This window comes from Cherax quadricarinatus, chromosome 4 (genome assembly GCF_038502225.1).
Source record: "Cherax quadricarinatus isolate ZL_2023a chromosome 4, ASM3850222v1, whole genome shotgun sequence".
Taxonomy (NCBI): Eukaryota; Metazoa; Arthropoda; class Malacostraca; order Decapoda; family Parastacidae; genus Cherax; species Cherax quadricarinatus.
This window is the reverse complement of record NC_091295.1, coordinates 41,592,596-41,614,477: the sequence shown is the minus strand read 5'-3', so window position 1 is coordinate 41,614,477 and position 21,882 is coordinate 41,592,596. Positions and strand designations below refer to the sequence as shown.

The 21,882-nt window shown below is 39.3% G+C and overlaps 1 protein-coding gene across 5 annotated transcripts in view; it reads left to right on the top strand.

Annotated features, from left to right (window-relative positions):
• Positions 1–3,183: 3,183 nt before the first annotated feature.
• The window catches only part of LOC128684578 (protein brambleberry), a 62,586-nt gene continuing 43,887 nt past the window's right edge, over positions 3,184–21,882 (top strand). For 3 of the 5 annotated variants that reach the window (XM_053770873.2, XM_053770874.2, XM_053770872.2), the window contains exons 1-8: positions 3,185–3,408; positions 4,139–4,269; positions 11,302–11,430; positions 12,742–12,927; positions 14,012–14,234; positions 14,497–14,613; positions 16,544–16,806; positions 20,500–20,623. In XM_053770873.2, coding sequence (XP_053626848.2) covers positions 3,279–3,408; positions 4,139–4,269; positions 11,302–11,430; positions 12,742–12,927; positions 14,012–14,234; positions 14,497–14,613; positions 16,544–16,806; positions 20,500–20,623 — 1,303 coding nt within the window. In that variant the 5' untranslated portion in view covers positions 3,185–3,278. Of the gene's footprint in view, positions 3,409–3,428; positions 3,549–4,138; positions 4,270–11,301; positions 11,431–12,741; positions 12,928–14,011; positions 14,235–14,496; positions 14,614–16,543; positions 16,807–20,499; positions 20,624–21,882 lie in introns of those variants that run through there. The other 2 variants (XM_053770875.2, XM_053770876.2) reach the window with 2 other exon arrangements.

The following is a 21,882-nucleotide window of genomic DNA, read 5'->3' as shown; positions in this document are numbered from 1 at the left end:
TAATCTTTAATTTCTACATGTATAAGGTATACAGTCCTAGCTGATATCAATGACATATTACTGTATAGAAAGCTTCTTGTTATGCAGAGCACTTTGGGCAAATCAGGTCAATTTTGTCCCCAGGATGCGACCCACACCAGTCGACTAACACCCAGGTACCTATTTTACTGACAGGTGAAAATGGACAGCAGGTATCTTAAGGAAACACGTCCTGTTTCCACCCGTGCCGGGGATCGCTCCCCACATCTCAGTGTGAGATGAGTGCACTAACAGTCGAGCTTTCTTTGTACTTAACTAATCAAAACTGAAATTACACATTGCAAGGTAATAAAATCTTTATCTTTAGCTACGGGACACCTAAGTAACTAAGTTTATTTAGGCACAGGCAGGGGCGGATCTACTATGAAACTAATGAAGCTTAAGCTTCAGGGCCCCTAATCCCGGAAGGGCCCCAGAAGCGACTCGAGTCCACATTTCTTAAAAATTTTGGACCCCAATGGGAATGTCATTTTGTCCGAGTTTTTTGGGTTATCCTATGTAATCTACACATATGCTGCTATGTATGATAATTTATATAACTGTATTTATGTGCACCTATACTTCAGGGGCCCCAGAAACGTAGGATCGCCACTGGGCACAGGTACACATATTCGGGCACAATTACACATGACTCAAGAAATCGTAATGACACGATTGGCTGGAGTTTTGAGACTCTATGACCGCGGGTTCAATCCCGGCCGGTGGTATGGTTTACAATTACACATATTTCGGCACAGGTACACATAAGTACAATTATCATACATAGACAAAATTATTTATCTCCATTGGAGTCTTTGTAATATCTTATTATTTAAATCTTAAAAGTTAAGTTTATTTAGGTACAGGTACATATAAAAAGCTAAACAAATTATCATAAATAGTAACATGTGGCCTGGTGGCTAAAGCTCCCGGTTCACACACGGAGGGCCCGGGTTCGATTCCCGGCGGGTGGAAACATTTCGACACGTTTCCTTACACCTGTTGTCCTGTTTACCTAGCAGCAAATAGGTACCTGGGTGTTAGTCGACTGGTGTGGGTCGCATCCTGGGAGACAAGCTTAAGGACCCCAATGGAAATAAGTTAGACAGTCCTCGATGGCGCACTGACTTTCTTGGGTTATCCTGGGTGGCTAACCCTCCGAGGTTAAAAATCCGAACGAAATCTTATCTTATCTCTTACCTTATGTGTAAATTACCTAGGATAACCCTAAATAAAAAGTAGAAGTAAGGTAAACTGAGTTATTTACGGAGAAGCACTAAACCCATAGGAATAGTACACAGCTTGGGGAAAAGGCGATAACCAGGTTTGATCTGAGGAAGAAGTGGACATCTCTAATTTCTCGCATCAAGAGCCCTTAATCTGCATCAGGGCACCCTATTTGGCAATTATGGAAATCTAGTCTGTCTGTCTGACTTTTTTGGGTTATCCTAGGTTCTCTACACATATGCTGCTATGTATGATAATTCTATGTAACTGTATTGTGTATACCTGAATAAATTTACTTACTTACTTACTTACTTACTAGTCCTTGTGAGAGTTTGACCATAATTTATTTCTAAGAATATCCAGTATCTGGGTTGCTAACCCACCGGGGTTAAAAATCCGAACATAAATCTTATCTTATCAAATTAATGAATTCAGGAATAAGTCGCTCACAAAGGTTCCGGATATGTCAAAGTATTTTATCCAGTGGCACATTACCATACATTCTGGAAAAATACCTTGTCTTCCTATTGTAAATAACGCAAAACCATTTAATCTTGTTTAAATTCAAGCATACTTTGCTAAAATATGTGGTGTTGTAAATCATTCAAAACCACATATGAGGTTCACTGTAATACTTTTGTGACAATTTATGTCTGCATCAGTAACTCATTACAGTAGTAACCAGATATAAAAATGTAAATAGTTCATTATCACTGTAACTTGCTTAGCTATTTAAACTTTGTGGCCTAGTCCCTGGACCCATGATGATGATTATGTGGTTGCCCATGGTCTGGTAGGCAAAGCTCTCGCTTCACACGCTGTGTCATAAGATAAGATAAGATAAGATTTCGTTCGGATTTTTAACCCCGAAGGGTTAGCCACCCAGGATAACCCAAGAAAGTCAGTGCGTCATCGAGGACTGTCTAACTTATTTCCATTGGGGTCCTCAATCTTGTCCCCCAGGATGCGACCCACACCAGTCGACTAACACCCAGGTACCTATTTGCTGCTAGGTGAACAGGACAACAGGTGTAAGGAAACGTGTCGAAATGTTTCCACCCGCCGGGAATCGAACCCGGGCCCTCCGTGTGTGAAGCGGAGCTTTAGCCACCAGGCCACGATTCCCAGCAAGAGTGAAAACATTGAGCATATTTCCTTAATACCTGTTCACCTAGCACGCAATGAGGTACCTGAGTGTTAATCGACAGGTGTGGGTCACATCCTGGGGGAGGGACAAGATTGAGGACCCCAATATAAATAAGACAGTCCCTCGATGACGCACTACCTTTCCTGAGTTATCTTGGATGACTAACCTTCCGGGATTTAAACCCCGAACAAAATTTTGTGTTAAATCTTATGATTACCACCCACACCATGGTTATGGGGCGCATAATGAAGAAATTAAACTTAACTGACTTCCTTCATGTACTGATACCTACGGTTTTAGCGCTCCCCTTGAATATATTATTATTATTATTATTATTATTATTATAACAAGAATGTTGGATTCTAGTCCCTGTACCCATTATGTACATAATGAAGCCATCAAACTTACTATATAAACTGGATAGTTACTTATTATTGTTGCGGAAGTTACTATCTTCATTATTATATTAAGTTTGGCCTAAGATTCCCTTGTCTCATCATGACCTATATATGAAGATGTGACCTTGAATATATCAGACAAGCATGTTGTTACAAGTTTAAAGATAAAATATGCCATATTGCAACAAGCAGACAGTAGTCAAGCCACAAACCCAGACCACCAAACGAACATAACGTTCCTTTATAAATAAAATTAATTGATGAATGACGCAGTTAAGTAGGTAAGCATCTCATAAATGTGTATAAAATAATAATATATAGTGAAGGTGGGTGGCAGCGTGATGTAAATTTTTTTTTATTACAATGTGAACCAATCAGGTGAGTGGTGTTGCCCGCTGCTCTTCAAAATAAACCCAGCTGAGGCGGTGGTCACTCAGGGGCAGTTATTGCCTCTAATTTGTTTTATCTCGCACTCTGCCACCTCCAACATGAGATACCTCGACATATTACTGTTATTATATATGGTGAGCTCGTGCCATGGAGGTTTATTCTCGTGGTTATTTAGGAGTAAGAAGAATAAGGAGCCGCCCGTTACTACCAACACTGCAGACACTCAGGGTAAGATAACATGGAAGGTTTTATCCGGGTTATTAACCCGGGGAGTAAATAACCCAGGCAGTATACATTGTACATGGTGATAATCCGATTGAAGTTAAAATACTTATGCAATGGCACTCCCTTGGAAGTCACTCTCAAAGGTAAACTGTTGACAACAACAAAAGAAAAAAGATACAGCTGTATGATTGAAAGTTTATGGTGGATGTATGACTGCTCTGGTAACTCCCTACATACTGGTAAAGGACTTCGATCCAAGGTTTTAGAGCTTTATATCCCCTCAAAAGAAGTTCTTTGATGTTCATGAATGGCTTTTGATCTAAGGAATTGCGCCATGCATCTTCCTTGGATCAAACCAGAATGCCTTCCTGTCCCTCATGTACAGTATGACCCTTGCAGGTTTAGCACTTGCCCATTTATTTAGTAATCATCCTCGTATCAAACCTGATGACTGTACCTCCTATTCCCCATGTGCACAGTGATCTTGACAGGTTTTTTGCTTCATCATAAATTTAAAAATACTCTGGTAGCTGGTATTAGATTTATTATTGTAGGTTAGAACAATTTATAGATTACCAGTAGCTATGTAAGCTAGCACCTGTACTTGCCTATTTCCATAAGTGTTAATTCATTGTGGTGATACAGGTCATTGCTAATATGCTGCAATTATGTGATGTGCCATCTTGTCTTCTTTTTTTTTTTTTAACTTGCTAACATCTTGCATTTGGAACAGAGACAGGCATTGTGACAGACGTTTCAGCAAAAATACCGTTCGAAATAAAGTCTTCGGATGAGAAATTTTTAATGGAGGCTGCTGCTTATACTTCTCTGAAGATGTCAGAGTTAGATGTTTGTCATCACAAGGTGAGCAGTTAAGAAATTATTTAATCTAAATGTTCAAAAATTTTCATTTTCTTGTACATTGTGATATATGTAAGAATACCTATTTTTATTTTGGCATATTTTCTTCAAGCAGTATAGTGTTGTATGACCCTTGTGGGTTTAGCACTTTTGACTATAATAATCTTCAAACAGTGACTAGCCTGGCCTGTGGTCATGCGCTGGGATTAAGACACTCGAAACATCAAAGGTATATTGAAGGTTTACCTTTTCCAAGGAATGTAATGTATATTCAGTACAGTGTATCATTTAATTTTCACTTTTATCAGCATTTTGGTATTTTTATTGAACATATTGAAAGTGTGCTGTAAATTCTTGAACCTTTTTAATTTTGTTTCTTACAAATCTGGGCATGTGCAGACCCTCCTTACATAAATTTTGGGTAATTGATATTCATTATGCAAGTAACTTTTAAGATTGCTTACATATTTCTAAAATCTTATTTTCCATAGTGTATTTCTGACTGAGTGACTGTTTGCGTAATGTAAAATCACTTGTTTGAATCTTGATTAACACTTAAATTGTCCACGCGTAGATCTACGTTCACATGCGGGGGGGGGCTCCAAACGTAAATCAACGTTTTATTTTTCATTCCTTGAAAATTGGTGTTATAGGCCTGATTGCCTGGACATGAGAGAATGGGTGTGTGCACTATGAAAAAAATCCGGGACACTGAGGTACTGCATGGTAACACCAGTTAGTTTCAGCTCCATCTTGAATCAACATCATGGCAAACCCCCATGATTCACTGACGCCTCGTCGTATTAACACTACTATTCTTGGAAAGTGATACAGAATGCGAGTTTAGTGGTTTTGACTCCAATATAGCCACTAAAGATCAAGGAATTACTGAAACTTTTGATAACCCTGATGACCCTCAGGCCATGACCTCTGGGGTGGATAGTGTGGCCATACCAGACACTCAAACCAACACTTCCGAAGTGGCTAATATGGCCAGTGTGGCCACAACAGACCCTGACCCCAGCACCTCTGGGCTTGCTAGTGTTACTTCCCAAAGGCAACTCCACAAGAGGAAATTATCCTTTTCCACGAGTTTTGGTGATTACAATAGCGAAAGTGATATGTGACGATGATGAAATTGATTTTATGCCAATAGACGATTCGTCGAGTGAAAGTGGTTATCATTATTCCCCAGTGAAACGTACTTTTAGATGTCGTAACGTGTGTTCAGGCAGTGTGCCATATGCAGTCGGCAGCAAGGGTCATATGAGGTCACAATCCAAAACCCCAGCCACTGATAGTGACAGTGATCATGAAGGTGAATATGCTGGGATGGACAAAGAGGGGGGTGGCATGATGCCTGGACCTCATGGTGTGGTGGGCGGGAAGACAAAGGACTGCCTGGCACCCTCTCAACCATGTGCTGCCTCTTCCTGTCCCCCCTCCTGCTCCCCCATGCTACAGGCCCACCCTGCACCATCTGACTGAATGGAACTGGACAGGAAGTACACCATTTGTGCCACATCTTTTCAGTTTTGATGCCAGTGGAAGTGGCATCATGCTACACTGTCCCATCACAAATGAGTCTACAGAGTTAGACTATTTTCAACTATACTTTGATGAGCCGATAATGAACCTAATTGTTACCCAGACCTACGTGTACTACCAGAATACAATGGACCACACAGATGTTTGTCATCACGGCTGTGCAGGTGGAAAAATAGAACTGTGGCTGAAACATATTTATTCCTTGGCACTGTCGTGCTTATGCCACACACATATAAGAACAATATAGCACACTACTGGTCCACAGACCACTTAATCAGTACTCCGGTCTTCTGTGACCTCCTTCCCTGTAACAGATTCACTCAGTTGCTACGAATGTTGCACTTTTCAGACAGGAATACACCAAACCGAAATGACCTCTTATACAAAATCCGGGAATTTTTATGTATCTGAAGCAAAAATTCAGTGCCTACTTTTATCCATTCCAGAACATTGTTGTCGACGAGTCATTGGTTCTGTTCAAGGGACAACTATCATTCAAACAATATATACCAAACCAAACGTAATTGCTTTGGTATAAAAGATGAGGTAATCAGTCCCTCAGCCTTGGAGGTGGTGTTTAGAGCACCGTGGTTGCAGAATCTCTACAACCACGGTGCTCTAAACACCACCTCCAAGGCTGAGGGACTGATTACCTCATCTTTTGTATATAGTTCTTCTGATTTCTTATTATGTCCAAGAATCTGTATTGATAAAGCCACTGGATGGCGAAACGTCTACAATAAAGATAACCAGATGTTGCACAAGTGTCTTAACTTTCATCTTGTCGGTATTTTGTACCTGTCTTGCACAACATAAAACTGTGTGACTGAGACTGGTCTTGTTGGATGTCATTATCTACACAGAGAAAAACACACTCAGCGATACCAGGCGCATGTTAGGCATTTCCGGTGATGATGTTCGCAAGATGGTGGAGCCATACCTTGGCAAGGGTCATACATTGTTCACTGACAACTGGTATACAAGCTCTGTGCTTGCTGATTTCCTGCATGTGAACAATACTGATATGTGTGGAACAGTGAGAAGAAATAGAAAACACATGCCAAGATTCATTGGAGGAAGTCTAGTGGAAGCGTTTCATGCCAATGACATCATGGCACTGACGTGGCATGACAAACGGGGTGTGACTGTTCTGTTAACCATCCACAGAAACGAGATGGTACAGACAGACTGAGCAGGTTCAACAATGAACCTATTTTAAAGGCAGCTGCTGTCATCGATTATACAAACAATACGCGACTAGTTGACAAGTGTGATATGATCATAGGGTTTGTCGACTTGTGTGCGTAGGAGTTGCAAGTGGTATACAAGTGTTTTTCCACCTTGTAAACATTGCAATGCTCAGTGCCTTCAACATGTACAAAATAAAAACTGGGAAGCGACAACAATATGCAGAATTCACCCTCAATGTCGTCAAGCAGATAGGGAAAAAGTATGGTACCACACCTATACCTACCATTCCACAGCGACCTGTCACCCCACAACCAGAGGGGGAAGTGCCCAACCGAATAATCCCTAACTGTCACTGCCTAATACCACTACCATCTACTCCAACGAAGTATTCCCAGAAAAAGTGTGTGCACTTACACTAAACAGTGACCCTCAAGTGTGAAAAGACACACGATACATTTGTTGGCAATGTGGGGTGGCACTCTGTATGAATCCATGCTTCTTGGAGTGCCATACAGTGGTGGACTAATAGAAACATACATGGGACTTGTAAATACCTTGTACTGTATATACAGTGGTTCCTCGCTTTTCGTAGTTCTTGGCAATCGTAAATTTCGCCAATCATAGGGGTATTTTCGCATAAACATGGACTCGCTTTTCATAGGTTGACTCGCGAATAGTAGTTCGTCTGGGACGCGTACGCACAGTGTGAGCCGGGGAGGCCTCCCTACCCAGCCAGTCTGGCATTGTTTACCAGTGAGTGAAGGTCCCCTCAAGTGCTCCTACGAAATATTTCATAATATTCCACTCATTTTAGTGATTGCAAGTACAAAATAAGCTACCATGGCTCCAAAGAAAGCTTCTAGTGCCAAGCCTGTGGTAAAGAAGGTGAGAAATATGTACAGTGACAAAGTCTTGGCCCATTTTAGGGAAGTGTTAGAGACGCCAGAAACGGAGCTCTCTCCACAGTTACTTTGCGAGACAGGACTAGAGTGACTCTCAAGGTGGTCCTAGTGGCATTAAGAAACAGAGAAGAGAAGAAACCCCAGAGAAGCAATTGGTACCTGAGGTGTTGCTGGAAGGGGATTACCCTTCCAAACTGTAAACAATCCAACCTCTCTCCTCCTCCAGTCTCCCATACACTAAGAAGAATCTCCAATAAAGGTAAGTGTTATGCTGTTAATGTTTCATTCATCATTTCCCATTGTATTGTTTATGTACTACTTGTATATTTCATGTAAAAAAAATTTTTGTTTTAATACTTCTGGGTGTCAGGAACGGATTAATTGTATTTACATTATTTCTTATGGGGGAAAATTGATTCGCAAATCGTAAATTTTGTTTATAGTAGGTCCTCCAGGAACGGATTAATTACGAAAAACGAGGGACCACTGTATATGTAAACAGTAGTATGTGATTGAACCAGGTGTACAAATTCATTTATCAGTGTGAACATGTGTGTATGTGATAGTATGATTATTAATTAAGTACCAAACATTTGTCTCGACAAGAATTGGCTATGAAATCAAAAGATCTGCAACAAAACATTATTATCATAACATGAAAACAACAAAAACATAGAGAAGAATTTAAAAAAAACGATAAATGTTTATTATTTCTGCAAGTGACAGTGCTCCATATTACCAACACCTCATCATTTAGCACCAACTTCACTAGCTTATATCTCGGTAAGTACTGACCCTAAAATTTTTTTTATCCTATAACATTTATAAAAATGTACTCTTAAATTTAAAAAAATAAAAAAATAAAATATTCGGAGCGCTGCACAGGTGAACGTAGATCTACGTTTGGACAGTTTAAGGGTTAATGCCCCATCACAGAACGTGCAAATATGATGGGCAAACAAGTTTGGAGAATGAGTAAATAATAGTATATACAGATATAGGGGGGGGGCAATGTGGCAGATGTTGCAGGTGTATGGTATAGGAGGTAGGTTACTGAAAGCAGTGAAGAGTTTTTACGAGGATAGTGAGGCTCGAGTTAGAGTATGTAGGAAAGAGGGAGATTATTTCCCAGTAAAAGTAGGCCTTAGACAAGGATGTGTGATGTCACTGTGGTTGTTTAATATATTTATAGATGGGGTTGTAAGAGAAGTAAATGCAAGGGTCTTGGCAAGAGGCATGGAGTTAAAAGATAAAAAATCACACAAAGTGGGAGTTGTCACAGTTGCTCTTTGCTGATGACACTGTGCTCTTGGGAGATTCTGAAGAGAAGTTGCAGAGGTTGGTGGATGAATTTGGTTTGGGTATGTAAAAGAAGAAAATTTAAAAGTGAGTACAGGAAAGAGTAAGGTTGGATATCAGATTAGAGGGAGAGAGTATGGAGGTGGTGAATGTATTCAGATATTTGGGAGTGGACGTGTCAGCGGATGGGTCTATGAAAGATGAGGTGAATCATAGAATTGATGAGGGGAAAAGGGTGAGTGGTGCACTTAGGAGTCTGTGGAGACAAAGAACTTTGTCCTTGGAGGCAAAGAGGGGAATGTATGAGAGTATAGTTTTACCAATGCTCTTATATGGGTGTGAAGCATGGGTGATGAATGTTGCACCGAGGAGAAGGCTGGAGGCAGTGGAGATGTCATGTCTGAGGGCAATGTGTGGTGTGAATATAATGCTGAGGAAGGGTTGTTGAGGTGGTTCGGACATGTAGAGAAAATGGAGCGAAACAGAATGACTTCAAGAGTGTATCAGTCTGTAGTGGAAGGAAGGCAGGGTAGGGGTCGGCTTAGGAAAGGTTGGAGGGAGGGGGCAAAGGAGGGCTTGTGTGTGAGGGGCTTGGACTTCCAGCGGGCATGCATGAGCGTGTTTGATAGGAGTGAATGGAGACAAATGGTTTTTAATACTTGACGTGCTGTTGGAGTGTGAGCAAAGTAACTTTTATGAAGGGGTTCAGGGAAACCAGCAGGCCGGATTTGAGTCCTGGAGATGGGAAGTACAGTGCCTGCACTCTGAAGGAGGGGTGTTAATGTTGCAGTTTAAAAACTGTAGTGTAAAGCACCCTTCTGGCAAGACAGTGATGGAGTGAATGATGGTGAAAGTTTTTCTTTCTCGGGCCACCCTGCCTTGGTGGGAATCGGCCAGTGTGCTAAAAAAAAAAAAAAAAAAAATTCTCTCTTTGACAGGGCTTAATATTTCTCTAAAAAATACTTGTGTTGCTTTAGATGGACACAAAATTGAACTTTGAGATGCAAGAATGAAGGAACACAGCAACAGACCTACCAGCCTGCTGCTGCCTACCACCTAACTCACACCCACCCATGGCCACTTCTGTTTCCCTCCAACCTATATTGAAAACTACCCTAATTTGTTCCACTTATCTTCAACTCTGTTGCCAAATCAGTACTTCCCATTATTCTTTGTTCATCTAAATTTCTTGTACTTAATCCATTACTGTGTGTCCTGTCTTGGTTAGATATTCCTGTTTTCTGTTTACATACATCAGTTGTGCCTCCCTTAATTCAATGCTTTCCCAAAGAGTGCAAGTTCACTGCCTTCAGCCAATTTTTGTAAGAAAGGTGTCTGACACATTGAATCAATTTTGTCGTTGTTCTCAGTATATTTTTGAATGCATTTATACACAGATAAATATATTGATATCATGTATGTACTTGAAATCTTTTATGGGAAAACAAGCTGAAGGCATTGAACTTGCACCCCATGGAAAACTGTTGAATTAGGGAAGATGTAACTGAAATGTGCAAATGGAAGACAGGAATAAAGGAAGATAGTGTCAAAAATACTGAATAGAGATAGGGAACTTGAAGCAATGGGTTAAAGTTGGAGAAATTTAGATTTTGAAAGGATATTGAGAAGTACGTATGTGAGCGATGATTAATAAATGCAGTGTAGTACTCTGAAATCTGAAGGACACAGGAAGAGTGAAAATTATGGCATCACAGGCTACTTTCATCCCAAAGAGCAGCATTAAAAATGTTTCTTTAAGTCCTTTGTTGAATTGAATTATTAGTCAGAACCTTTCTGAAGAAATGGACTACTTGCCTTAAAATTTCAAGTACATATATCCTTCACAGCTGTATAGGCAGATTCAAAAGGTTTCCAATTTTGGTTAGTCTGATAAGACTTCAGGGCCAGATACTAGATTACCATATCTACACATCCTTTTGACACTTGCAGTATACAGAATAACAGGTTGTGGGAACACTTTCCACAAGACCTTAAAATGGTAATGAAAAATAGGCTACTGTATGCAAGTGTAATTTATTTACTGTAATATATTTCATATCATAATTTTTTTCATTGTAGTAAACTATTTTTTCAGGTTATCATTGGATTACAGACGACATGTGCAGACTTAACAGAAGAAGATTTGTCCAGAGTTGCTGTTAATCTTCTTAATTGTCAATCAGTAGCAGAAGGTCGACCAATTTACATCTGCACAAATGACATGGTGAGTTGAATTAACCCTTTCAGGGTTTTCAACGTACTAGTACGGCTTGTGCACCAGGGTTATTGACGTACTAGAACGCCTAAATTCTGGCGCCTTCAAATCTAGCGAGAGAATGCTGGTAAGCCTACATATGAAAGAATGGGTCTGTGGTCAGTGTGCGCAGTATAAAAAAAAAAATCCTGCAGCACACAGTGCGTAATGGGAAAAAAAAAACTGACCGTGTTTTTGGATTAAAACGCGACTTTGCACTGTATTTTCGTATGGTATTCATGATGGTATTCTAGTTTTCCTGGTCTCATTTTATAGAATGTAAGACATAACAGAAATTGAGATGATTTTGATTGATTGGTTTCACAATGAAAATTACCTTGAAATTGAGCTCAAAGTAGCAGAAATGTTCGATTTTTACCAAAGTTCAAAAGTAAACAAATCATGCCAAGCGTCCAATACATGTCAACTGGCGAGTCTAATATTCTTTCACAAGTGCACTGATATTATTTATACCATTTCTACACTAATGCAGTAGTCTACATAACAGTAAATCTTCTATTTTTTGTAAGAATAAAAATTCAAAGTGGAAAGCAAAAGAAATATGAGGGGCCTGGGGACGTGACTAACAAACAGAGAACGTATTTTAGTGCCAGGAATGTCTCTTGTTTATTCTGGACCCTATTTGGAAATTGGCATCTTCTGAAATTTGTGTGAAATTGGCAAAATTGCCAATTTCTAACCACTTTATTGGATACTTGAAATTGGTAAATGGGTGGTTTCTTGTACTCATTTGATAGAAAAAATGAAGTTCTAGTGAAATAAATGATTTTTTGTCGACCAGTACACAGGAATTGGCTGAAAATAGGACTCGAAGTGGGTAAAATCGCCGATGTGTAAACATTGGCGAGACTGCTAACTTTGCGAGAGCATAATTCCGTAAGTTTTCCATCAAATTTCATACTTTTGGTGTCATTATGATCGGGAAAAAATTCTTTATCATTTCATATGATTTTTTTTTTTTTTTTCCGAAAAATTTTCAACCCTGAGAAGAAATTTAGGAGAGGGCCTCTCGACCCTGAAAGGGTTAACAGTGAAATACAATAATTCAAATCTCTCCTAGAATTAGTACACTGAATGTTGTACAGTAATAAATTTCATCCCCATAAAGTAAAAAAGACCTCCATTTCAAGAATCTACAAAGCTATAATTACCAGAAGGAAAATAGACATTGATGTACCACACATGTTCATATATTTATAGATATTGACTTGTATATAAGGAACATAGTAATCTGTTGTGCACATTTTTTTTTCATTGCAGACGCTGTCAGATTGTACTAAGGATATGGATCCCAACACCTGGAATGCATATCACATTATATCTAACCGTGCAAGAGCAGTTTGCTATGCATCTCGTCAGGAGCTGTTTGGTGCTAAGACACAGATGGCTGTGAACATGTTAATGCTTACTGCAGAAGAGCAAATAAAAACAATGGATGGCTTGCAGGTTAGTAACGTAATTATCATAAACAGTTTGGTATCATGCTACTGTACAACGTGTTTAATTTTCCTTAACATTAAAAGCATGCTTGTTGCTTTAATTTTTTCCTACCTAAACTGTTTCCCATCAGTGAAGGGTGATACAAATTTCAAAACATTCCCCATCACTTTCTAAGTTGCCTTTCTAAGAGGGCAGACACAAGTCTAAGTTGATCCAGTGAACTGCAACATCATTGCTCTACTCTTAAAGTATAAGCATTTTAATTAGCTCCTTCTGAGTCTTATCTAGCTAGCTGCTTTCTCTGAATCCCTTAATAGATATCACTGCTCACGTTTCACTGTTTAAAATTCCTTATACAACTTTCTTTTCCATTTCTTTTAATCTTTCATTCTTAGAAATGAATACTGGATGGTCAAACTCCTGCCAACCCCTTTTTGATACCCCCTACATCATGTTCGATTCATCCCACATTTATGTATTCTCTTTCATGCTTTTATATCTGTTGAACTAGAATGTACAACAGTCTTTAATTATAGTACTTCAATTCTTATTCTCTGCATAATATTCAGATGACAGCAGGTCATCATACGACTAGACCCTGTGTCATATGGCTCGCTCATATATTTTTCCTTTCCATAGAAAGGGAATTTGGCACCAGCCAGTTACTTCACATATCAATTACCAGAACAGTATCGGATTTGGTAAAGACAGTTTAAGTTGAATACATGGCACAATTAAATGACTATTTCACATCAGTTGAAATTTTATGAGTGGGACCAAGAGCTAGATTCCTCCTCCACAGTCAGTGCTGTAGTTAACTATAAAGCACACAAGATTTTCATAAACATGTTGTACAGTACTAAGTATACTCAACACTGCTTAAAATTATTTGAATTTTTCTTAACTTGTACCCTTTGTACAAAGTAATGTTAAATATTTAAATTGTTAAATGGTATACAGATCAACAATTTTAATTTACACACAGAATGGATGATGTTTTTAACCACCAGCCACTTCACACAATTTATGAGTTCTTTTTTTAGAAGTAATAACCACTTTATATTTTTAATTCGTGTTTTTTACATTGCAGGAAGGTCAAGAAGCTCTCGAAAGAGCAACCTCAAAAACGCTAGATTCTCTGAGTGAGGGACACGAGCATCTTAGACTACAGCAACAACAGCTTTCTACTGCCCACCATGCAATTCACAACTTTGTTTCTTCTAATCTTCGAGAATTATCCAGAGAGAAGAAACTTATTGCATCAGGCCAGAGGGAACTTGCTCATATTACAGAGGCAATTAAACGAAAACTAGGTAAATAATGACAGATTTGATACCTGTAGCAAACCTTCCTGTGTTATTTCACCTTGTAGACCTAATGATACTGTATTTAATGATCCATAATGGTGTTCATACATTATTTTCTACGTAAAAAACAATTATTTGATGGAAAAAGACTAATTTTGTTTTTTAGAGATAAAGTAACTTATCGCAATTTTCTTGTATTTAAGAGAGTTAATTGGATGAGAAGGGGAATAAGTTATGTACTTTTATAGTAATAGTATTTTATTTGCAGAGGAAGCACAGAAACAATTGATGGTACAAGAAAGCAGTCAGAGAGATGCTCATAGCATCATTCTTAAAGACCTGTCAAAGATTCAGGATAATGCACTTGAAGTTTGGCAGAAATTAGGTGAGATTATTATTACAGTAGTAGTACCACTAGGCAGTCTGCTACATTCTCCGCATTCATGCTGTCCTGTAAACCACTCTTCTCCATTTCTTTTATTTTTCAGTCACATTTCTCATTTTAATTTTCTTGATGGAATGTTTGCCAAGGCAACTTTCTACACAATTAATTCTTACAACAAGAAACTTGCTGATGTAGCAAGGTAAACTAGAAACTGGAAATCTTTACAACTTTTCTTCCATCAAAATCTTCTTTTTTTTTTTTTCCACAATTAAAAATGTGAAATACCCCTTAAAGAAAAGCATAGGTAATTAACTTGATGTTAATATCCATTGACTATATGACTCACGAAATTGTAATGACACGATTGCAAACAAACCATACCAGTTTTGAGACTGACAGTGGATTCAAACCCCACCCGTGGTGTAGTTTTTTTTCCCCCCACTGACTCTATATTTTGACTCATTTGGAAGGAGTGGAGTTAAAATGCACTCTTCTGAAGGATGAGTAGGAATGTTCTGGTTCATGTGAATTGTGATGCTTATGTACTTCTAGAAAGATAAATGATAGTGAATGTGTGTGTGGGTTTTTGTTTTTTAATCACCTTACCTTTGTGAGAAATAGTCTGTTTTATGTCACAAGATAGCTTGTTGACACATTTCCTAATCAGAACAGTACCTTCTTTGATGCATTTTCTTGAATGGCTTTAGTCTTTAATGGCTAATGCATCTAATGGATAAACTAGTACTGTACTGGGTAGATGCTAATTTACCAGTTTACTAACAGTTGATCATCTTAGAATTATTGGATTCCTGAAGAATGTCTTCAATTATTTTTTTTTTATCACCACACTGGCCGATTCCCACCAAGGCAGGGTGGCCCGAAAAAGAAAAACTTTCACCATCATTCACTCCATCACTGTCTTGCCAGAAGGGTGCTTTACACTACAGTTTTTAAACTGCAACATTAACACCCCTCCTTCAGAGTGCAGGCACTGTACTTCCCATCTCCAGGACTCAAGTCTGGCCTGCCGGTTTCCCTGAACCCCTTCATAAATGTTACTTTGCTCACACTCCAACAGCACGTCAAGTATTAAAAACCATTTGTCTCCATTCACTCCTATCAAACACGCTCATGCATGCCTGCTGGAAGTCCAAGCCCCTTGCACACAAATCCTCCTTTACCCCCTCCCTCCAACCTTTCCTAGGCCGACCCCTACCCCGCCTTCCTTCCACTACAGACTGATACTCTTGAAGTCACTCTGTTTCGCTCCATTCTCTCTACATGTCCGACCCACCTCAACAACCCTTCCTCAGCCCTCTGGACAACAGTTTTGGTAATCCCGCACCTCCTCCTAACTTCCAAACTACGAATTCTCTGCATTATATTCACACCACACATTGCCCTCAGACATATCTCCACTGCCTCCAGCCTTCTCCTCGCTGCAACATTCATCACCCATGCTTCACACCCATATAAGAGCGTTGGTAAAACTATACTCTCATACATTCCCCTCTTTGCCTCCAAGGACAAAGTTCTTTGTCTCTACAGACTCCTAAGTGCACCACTCACCCTTTTCCCCTCAATTCTATGATTCACCTCATCTTTCATTGACCCATCCGCTGATATGTCCACTCCCAAATATCTGAATACATTCACCTCCTCCATACTCTCTCCCTCCAATCTGATATCCAGTCTTTCATCACCTAATCTTTTTGTTATCCTCATAACCTTACTCTTTCCTGTATTCACTTTTAATTTTCTTCTTTTGCACACCCTACCAAATTCATCCACCAATCTCTGCAACTTCTCTTCAGAATCTCTTCAAATCATTTTTAAACTTTCGGTTATTGCAGACTTTAACTAGAAAACAGTCGCCTCTCTTGCTTACTCAAACCTAGTTTTGTTAATCAAATTATCTTCTGCTTTTCAGATGCAAGTACTCAGAAAATCCTATCAGCTCATGAAGAAACTGTTCAACAATATGGTCGACTGACACAAGATTTACGGCAAATGAATGAGACTGTTCACCATTTAATGGATGTACTGCAGTCCACTAAACGTGGAGTGGAAGACAAGCTGTCTTGGATCAGTTCTCTTGTCGGTGGTACTGACAACACAATCCAGAAGGTGTACAGTTGTGTGCTGCATGCTGCCTACTTTTTCTTGGCAATGTTGGCTTACAGTTTTTTACAGGTTGGTTAATCAATAGTTTGGGGAACATTAATGGGATATGCATGAGCATCATATTTAAGCATATAAAAAATGGTTTGCCTAAATGGCTGTTTCCTGCCAAGTTAGTGACCCCAAAGAAAACATATTCAACATCATTCAAATGCCATTTTCTCAGATGTGTGCTGGCATCATAATTGAGACTACCTTTTGATTTCAGCATCCCCACCCTCTTCTTAAGAGTGTAGGCATTGTACTCCAGCTAATTGGTTCCTTCAATCTTTTCATAAAAGTTACCTTTCTTACACTCCATCAGCACATTCATTAAAAACCCTGATCTCAACTATCTTAACATGTTTACATAAGCATTTTTTTTTTCTTAACCATTGAAAAAGTTTTATTTATGGTGGTGTATTACAGATCATCATCTTTTTTTTTTTTTTTCTGTCTGTCTAGGTGCATTCTGTCCTTTGAGGTTTTGTTCTGCTAGAATTTGGTCCTACCTACATGGGTCATTAGATCTTCTGCAGTGCTCCTCTATTCTCTTATTCTAGATTCCTTTTACTATTACTACTATCTCTTCACTAAGTCTCCACCCTTTGGTCTTCTTTTCACTACCACTTTCTTATTGCCACCTCCTGTCACTGTTGCACTACTTCATTACTTCTTTCTTTCAACACACCAGCCGTATCCCACCGAGGCGGGGTGGCCCAAAAGGAAAAACAGAAGTTTCTCCTTTTGCATTTAGTAATATATACAGGAGAAGAGGTTACTAGCCCCTTGCTCCCGGCATTTTAGTCGCCTCTTACGACACGCATGGCTTACGGAGGAAGAATTCTGTTCCACTTCTCCATGGAGATAAGAGGAAATAAACAAGAACAAGAACTAGAAAGAAAATAGCAGAAAACCCAGAGGGGTGCGTATATATATATTTTTATTATTTTTTTTTTTTTATTATCACACCGGCCGATTCCCACCAAGGCAGGGTGGCCCGAAAAAGAAAAACTTTCACCATCATTCACTCCATCACTGTCTTGCCAGAAGGGTGCTTTACACTACAGTTTTTAAACTGCAACATTAACACCCCTCCTTCAGAGTGCAGGCACTGTACTTCCCATCTCCAGGACTCAAGTCCGGCCTGCCGGTTTCCCTGAATCCCTTCATAAATGTTACTTTGCTCACACTCCAACAGCACGTCAAGTATTAAAAACCATTTGTCTCCATTCACTCCTATCAAACACGCTCACGCATGCCTGCTGGAAGTCCAAGCCCCTCGCACACAAAACCTCCTTTACCCCCTCCCTCCAACCCTTCCTAGGCCGACCCCTACCCCGCCTTCCTTCCACTACAGACTGATACACTCTTGAAGTCATTCTGTTTCGCTCCATTCTCTCTACATGTCCGAACCACCTCAACAACCCTTCCTCAGCCCTCTGGACAACAGTTTTGGTAATCCCACACCTCCTCCTAACTTCCAAACTACGAATTCTCTGCATTATATTCACACCACACATTGCCCTCAGACATGACATCTCCACTGCCTCCAGCCTTCTCCTCGCTGCAACATTCATCACCCACGCTTCACACCCATATAAGAGCGTTGGTAAAACTATACTCTCATACATTCCCCTCTTTGCCTCCAAGGACAAAGTTCTTTGTCTCCACAGACTCCTAAGTGCACCACTCACTCTTTTTCCCTCATCAATTCTATGATTCACCTCATCTTTCATAGACCCATCCGCTGACACGTCCACTCCCAAATATCTGAATACGTTCACCTCCTCCATACTCTCTCCCTCCAATCTGATATTCAATCTTTCATCACCTAATCCTTTTGTTATCCTCATAACCTTACTCTTTCCTGTATTCACCTTTAATTTTCTTCTTTTGCACACCCTACACATGTATGTGTAGTGTGACCTAAGTGTAAGTAGAAGTAGCAAGACATGCCTGAAATCTTGCATGTTTATGAGACAGGTAAGACACCAGCAATCCTACCATCATGTAAAACAATTACAGGCTTTCGTTTTACACTCACTTGGCAGGATGGTAGTACCTCCCTGGGCGGTTGCTGTCTACCAACCTACTACCTAGGTGCTTTATTACTACATGTACTATATTACTGTTCCCTCTTGTTACACTACTCCCATCCCCACCCCCTTCTCATATATATATATTCTGGCTCTTTTCCCTTTGTACTTGTGTGACTAGCTAATGGTTTAGGTTAACCAAAATGTCACAAGTTTGTCTCCCATTTGTGAGTTATTTGTGTATTTCTGAAAGTTTCTTTATTAGCTTCATAGTATCTGCCAATATTGCTTACACAGTTTCTTGATGTTGGTCATTTACATACATTCATACAGTATATTGAGAACTGGCTAAGTTCACAGCTCCTTTTCCAATTCATAGATGAGTAATCTGTGAGATACTATATCATTGGCCTTTTGACAGTCTCCCCTAGCTAGATCATCTCGCCCTTGTTTTTCTTGTATGGTACTGTCATCCTATCATTCAAATTTTAAGTTGTTAAAGTATGATATCCCTTTATCTAAAATGAATTGTATGCTTTCCAGGTAGTCTTATCATCCTTATCCTTAGGATTTTCTTTGCTTTACATGGTAAGCATGTGTTTATCAGGGCTTCGTGTCCCATTTTTTAATATTGGCACTGCACTGACACTTTCCAGCTGTCCAGTATTGCCCATCTCTAATGTTCAGGTTGTGCCCTCTGTAGCAAGATTTTTATCTGATCTGTGCTTGTGTATTTGGCTCCTTCAGGCACTTCATCAAATTTGTCACTGATACAATGTTAAAAATAGCTTTAAGTGGTAATATTTGATGCCTTTATGAACACCAGTTACTGCTTTAGTTAATATTTGGTGCAAATGACACTTGGCCAACCTCCTCTCGCTTTACAACGAAAAAAAATTTCTTGTGTGGTACTCTAAGTGTATGGTAATATGGTTAGCTATTGAGTGCTTTTAATATACAGTCAGTGGACAATATACTACATGCATGTATTCACTTTTGAGTCTGTACACGTCCACCTCTAGTATCATTAAGTTATATTTATTGCTTACATCCAGTGTCCATCTGTTTTTTCCTCCCACTACTGGACCCACCCATTTAGTGTGTACTTGTCCTACCTGTTTATACCCCACATTTTGTATGTCATGATCGTGTCCCTTTTTGATTTACAATCTCTAGTGTTTGATCAGTTCATACAATCTTTCCACAGCTCTTACCTTCAAAGTATTATTTGTGGGATGGTATGTCCTCAAACTTTCTCTTCATTTTGTTTCCTAACTGGAGGATTCAACACAAGTGATAAATACTTTCCAACTAGTCATGCATGTTACAAAGGTGATTTTAAAGTCTTCAGGGTTCTGAAGGCTTGTCTTTCTGTAAGTTTATCATATGATGCTGCTGTTGGTATTGTTTGCTTCAGGTAACAATTTTTTTTTTGCATGGGCATAATAACATAAATCCACATAGTGTACTAGCATACATCATAATCCATTTGACAGTCCTTTTCTTTGATGCATTTTTCTACATGGGTTATTAATTAAATAAAAGATACTTTGTGGAGTGAAGTTAAAATACACTTAATTAGCCTGACAAAATTTTGTATAAATTAAGTTCTAATCAGTTTTGCTTTTCATTTAATGTTGGAAAGTAATGACAGTATTTTTGTTTATAGTTGTAATTGTTTTATCAGGTTCCATTTATGACACGTATGGCTCTTGTGGTGCTGGTGCCACTTAATGCCTTTGCAGAGGTAAAACATGACACGAGTCTGCCGTTTTCTACCCTCACTACTATTTTGGCTGTGTGTGTACTGGGTAAGTCCCATAGTGTTAATTGAATTAATTCTGATGTACAGAACATACATAGATTACCAAAACCTTAATCTTATTTCTTGATTAAATTTCTTGACAAATACACCTACCATCCGACTTACGACCGCGTTCGGTTCCGAGAAACCGGTCATAAGTCGAAATGGTCGTAAGTCAAACTTTACTACTGAATATCAACAAAACATTTTTGTAATGTTGTTTAATATATTTATAGATGGGGTTGTAAAAGAAGTAAATGCTAGGGTGTTCAGGAGAGGGGTGGGATTAATAATTAAATTATGAGGAATCAAATTCAAAATGGGAATTGACAGTTACTTTTTGCTGATGATACTGTGCTTATGGGAGATTCTAAAGAAAAATTACAAAGGCTAGTGGATGAGTTTGAGAATGTGTGTAAAGGTAGAAAGTTGAAAGTGAACATAGAAAAGAGTAAGGTGATGAGGGTATCAAATGATTTAGATAAAGAAAAATTGGATATCAAATTGGGGAGGAGTATGGAAGAAGTGAATGTTTTCAGATACTTGCGAGTTGACGTGTCGGCGGATGGATTTATGAAGGATGAGGTTAATCATAGAATTGATGAGGGGAAAAAAAGGCGAGTGGTGCGTTAAGGTATATGTGGAGTCAAAAAACGTTATCTATGGAGGCAAAGAAGGGAATGTATGAAAGTATAGTAGTACCACCACTCTTATATGGATGTGAAGCTTGGGTGGTAAATGCAGCAGCGAGGAGACGGTTGGAGGCAGTGGAGATGTCCTGTCTAAGGGCAATGTGTGGTGTAAATATTATGCAGAAAATTCGGAGTGTGGAAATTAGGAGAAGGTGTGGAGTTAATAAAAGCATTAGTCAGAGGGCAGAAGAGGGGTTGTTGAGGTGGTTTGGTCATTTAGAGAGAATGGATCAAAGTAGAATGACATGGAAAGCATATAAATCTATAGGGGAAGGAAGGAGGGGTAGGGGTCGTCCTCGAAAGGGTTGGAAAGAGGGGGTAAAGGAGGTTTTGTGGGCGAGGGGCTTGGACTTCCAGCAAGCGTGCATGAGCGTGTTAGATAGGAGTGAATGGAGACGAATGATACTTGGGACCTGATGATCTGTTGGAGTGTGAGCAGGGTAATATTTAGTGAAGGGATTCAGGGAAACAGGTTATTTTCATATAGTCGGACTTGAGTCCTGGAAATGGGAAGTACAATGCCTGCACTTTAAAGGAGGAGTTTGGGATATTGGCAGTTTAGAGGGATATGTTG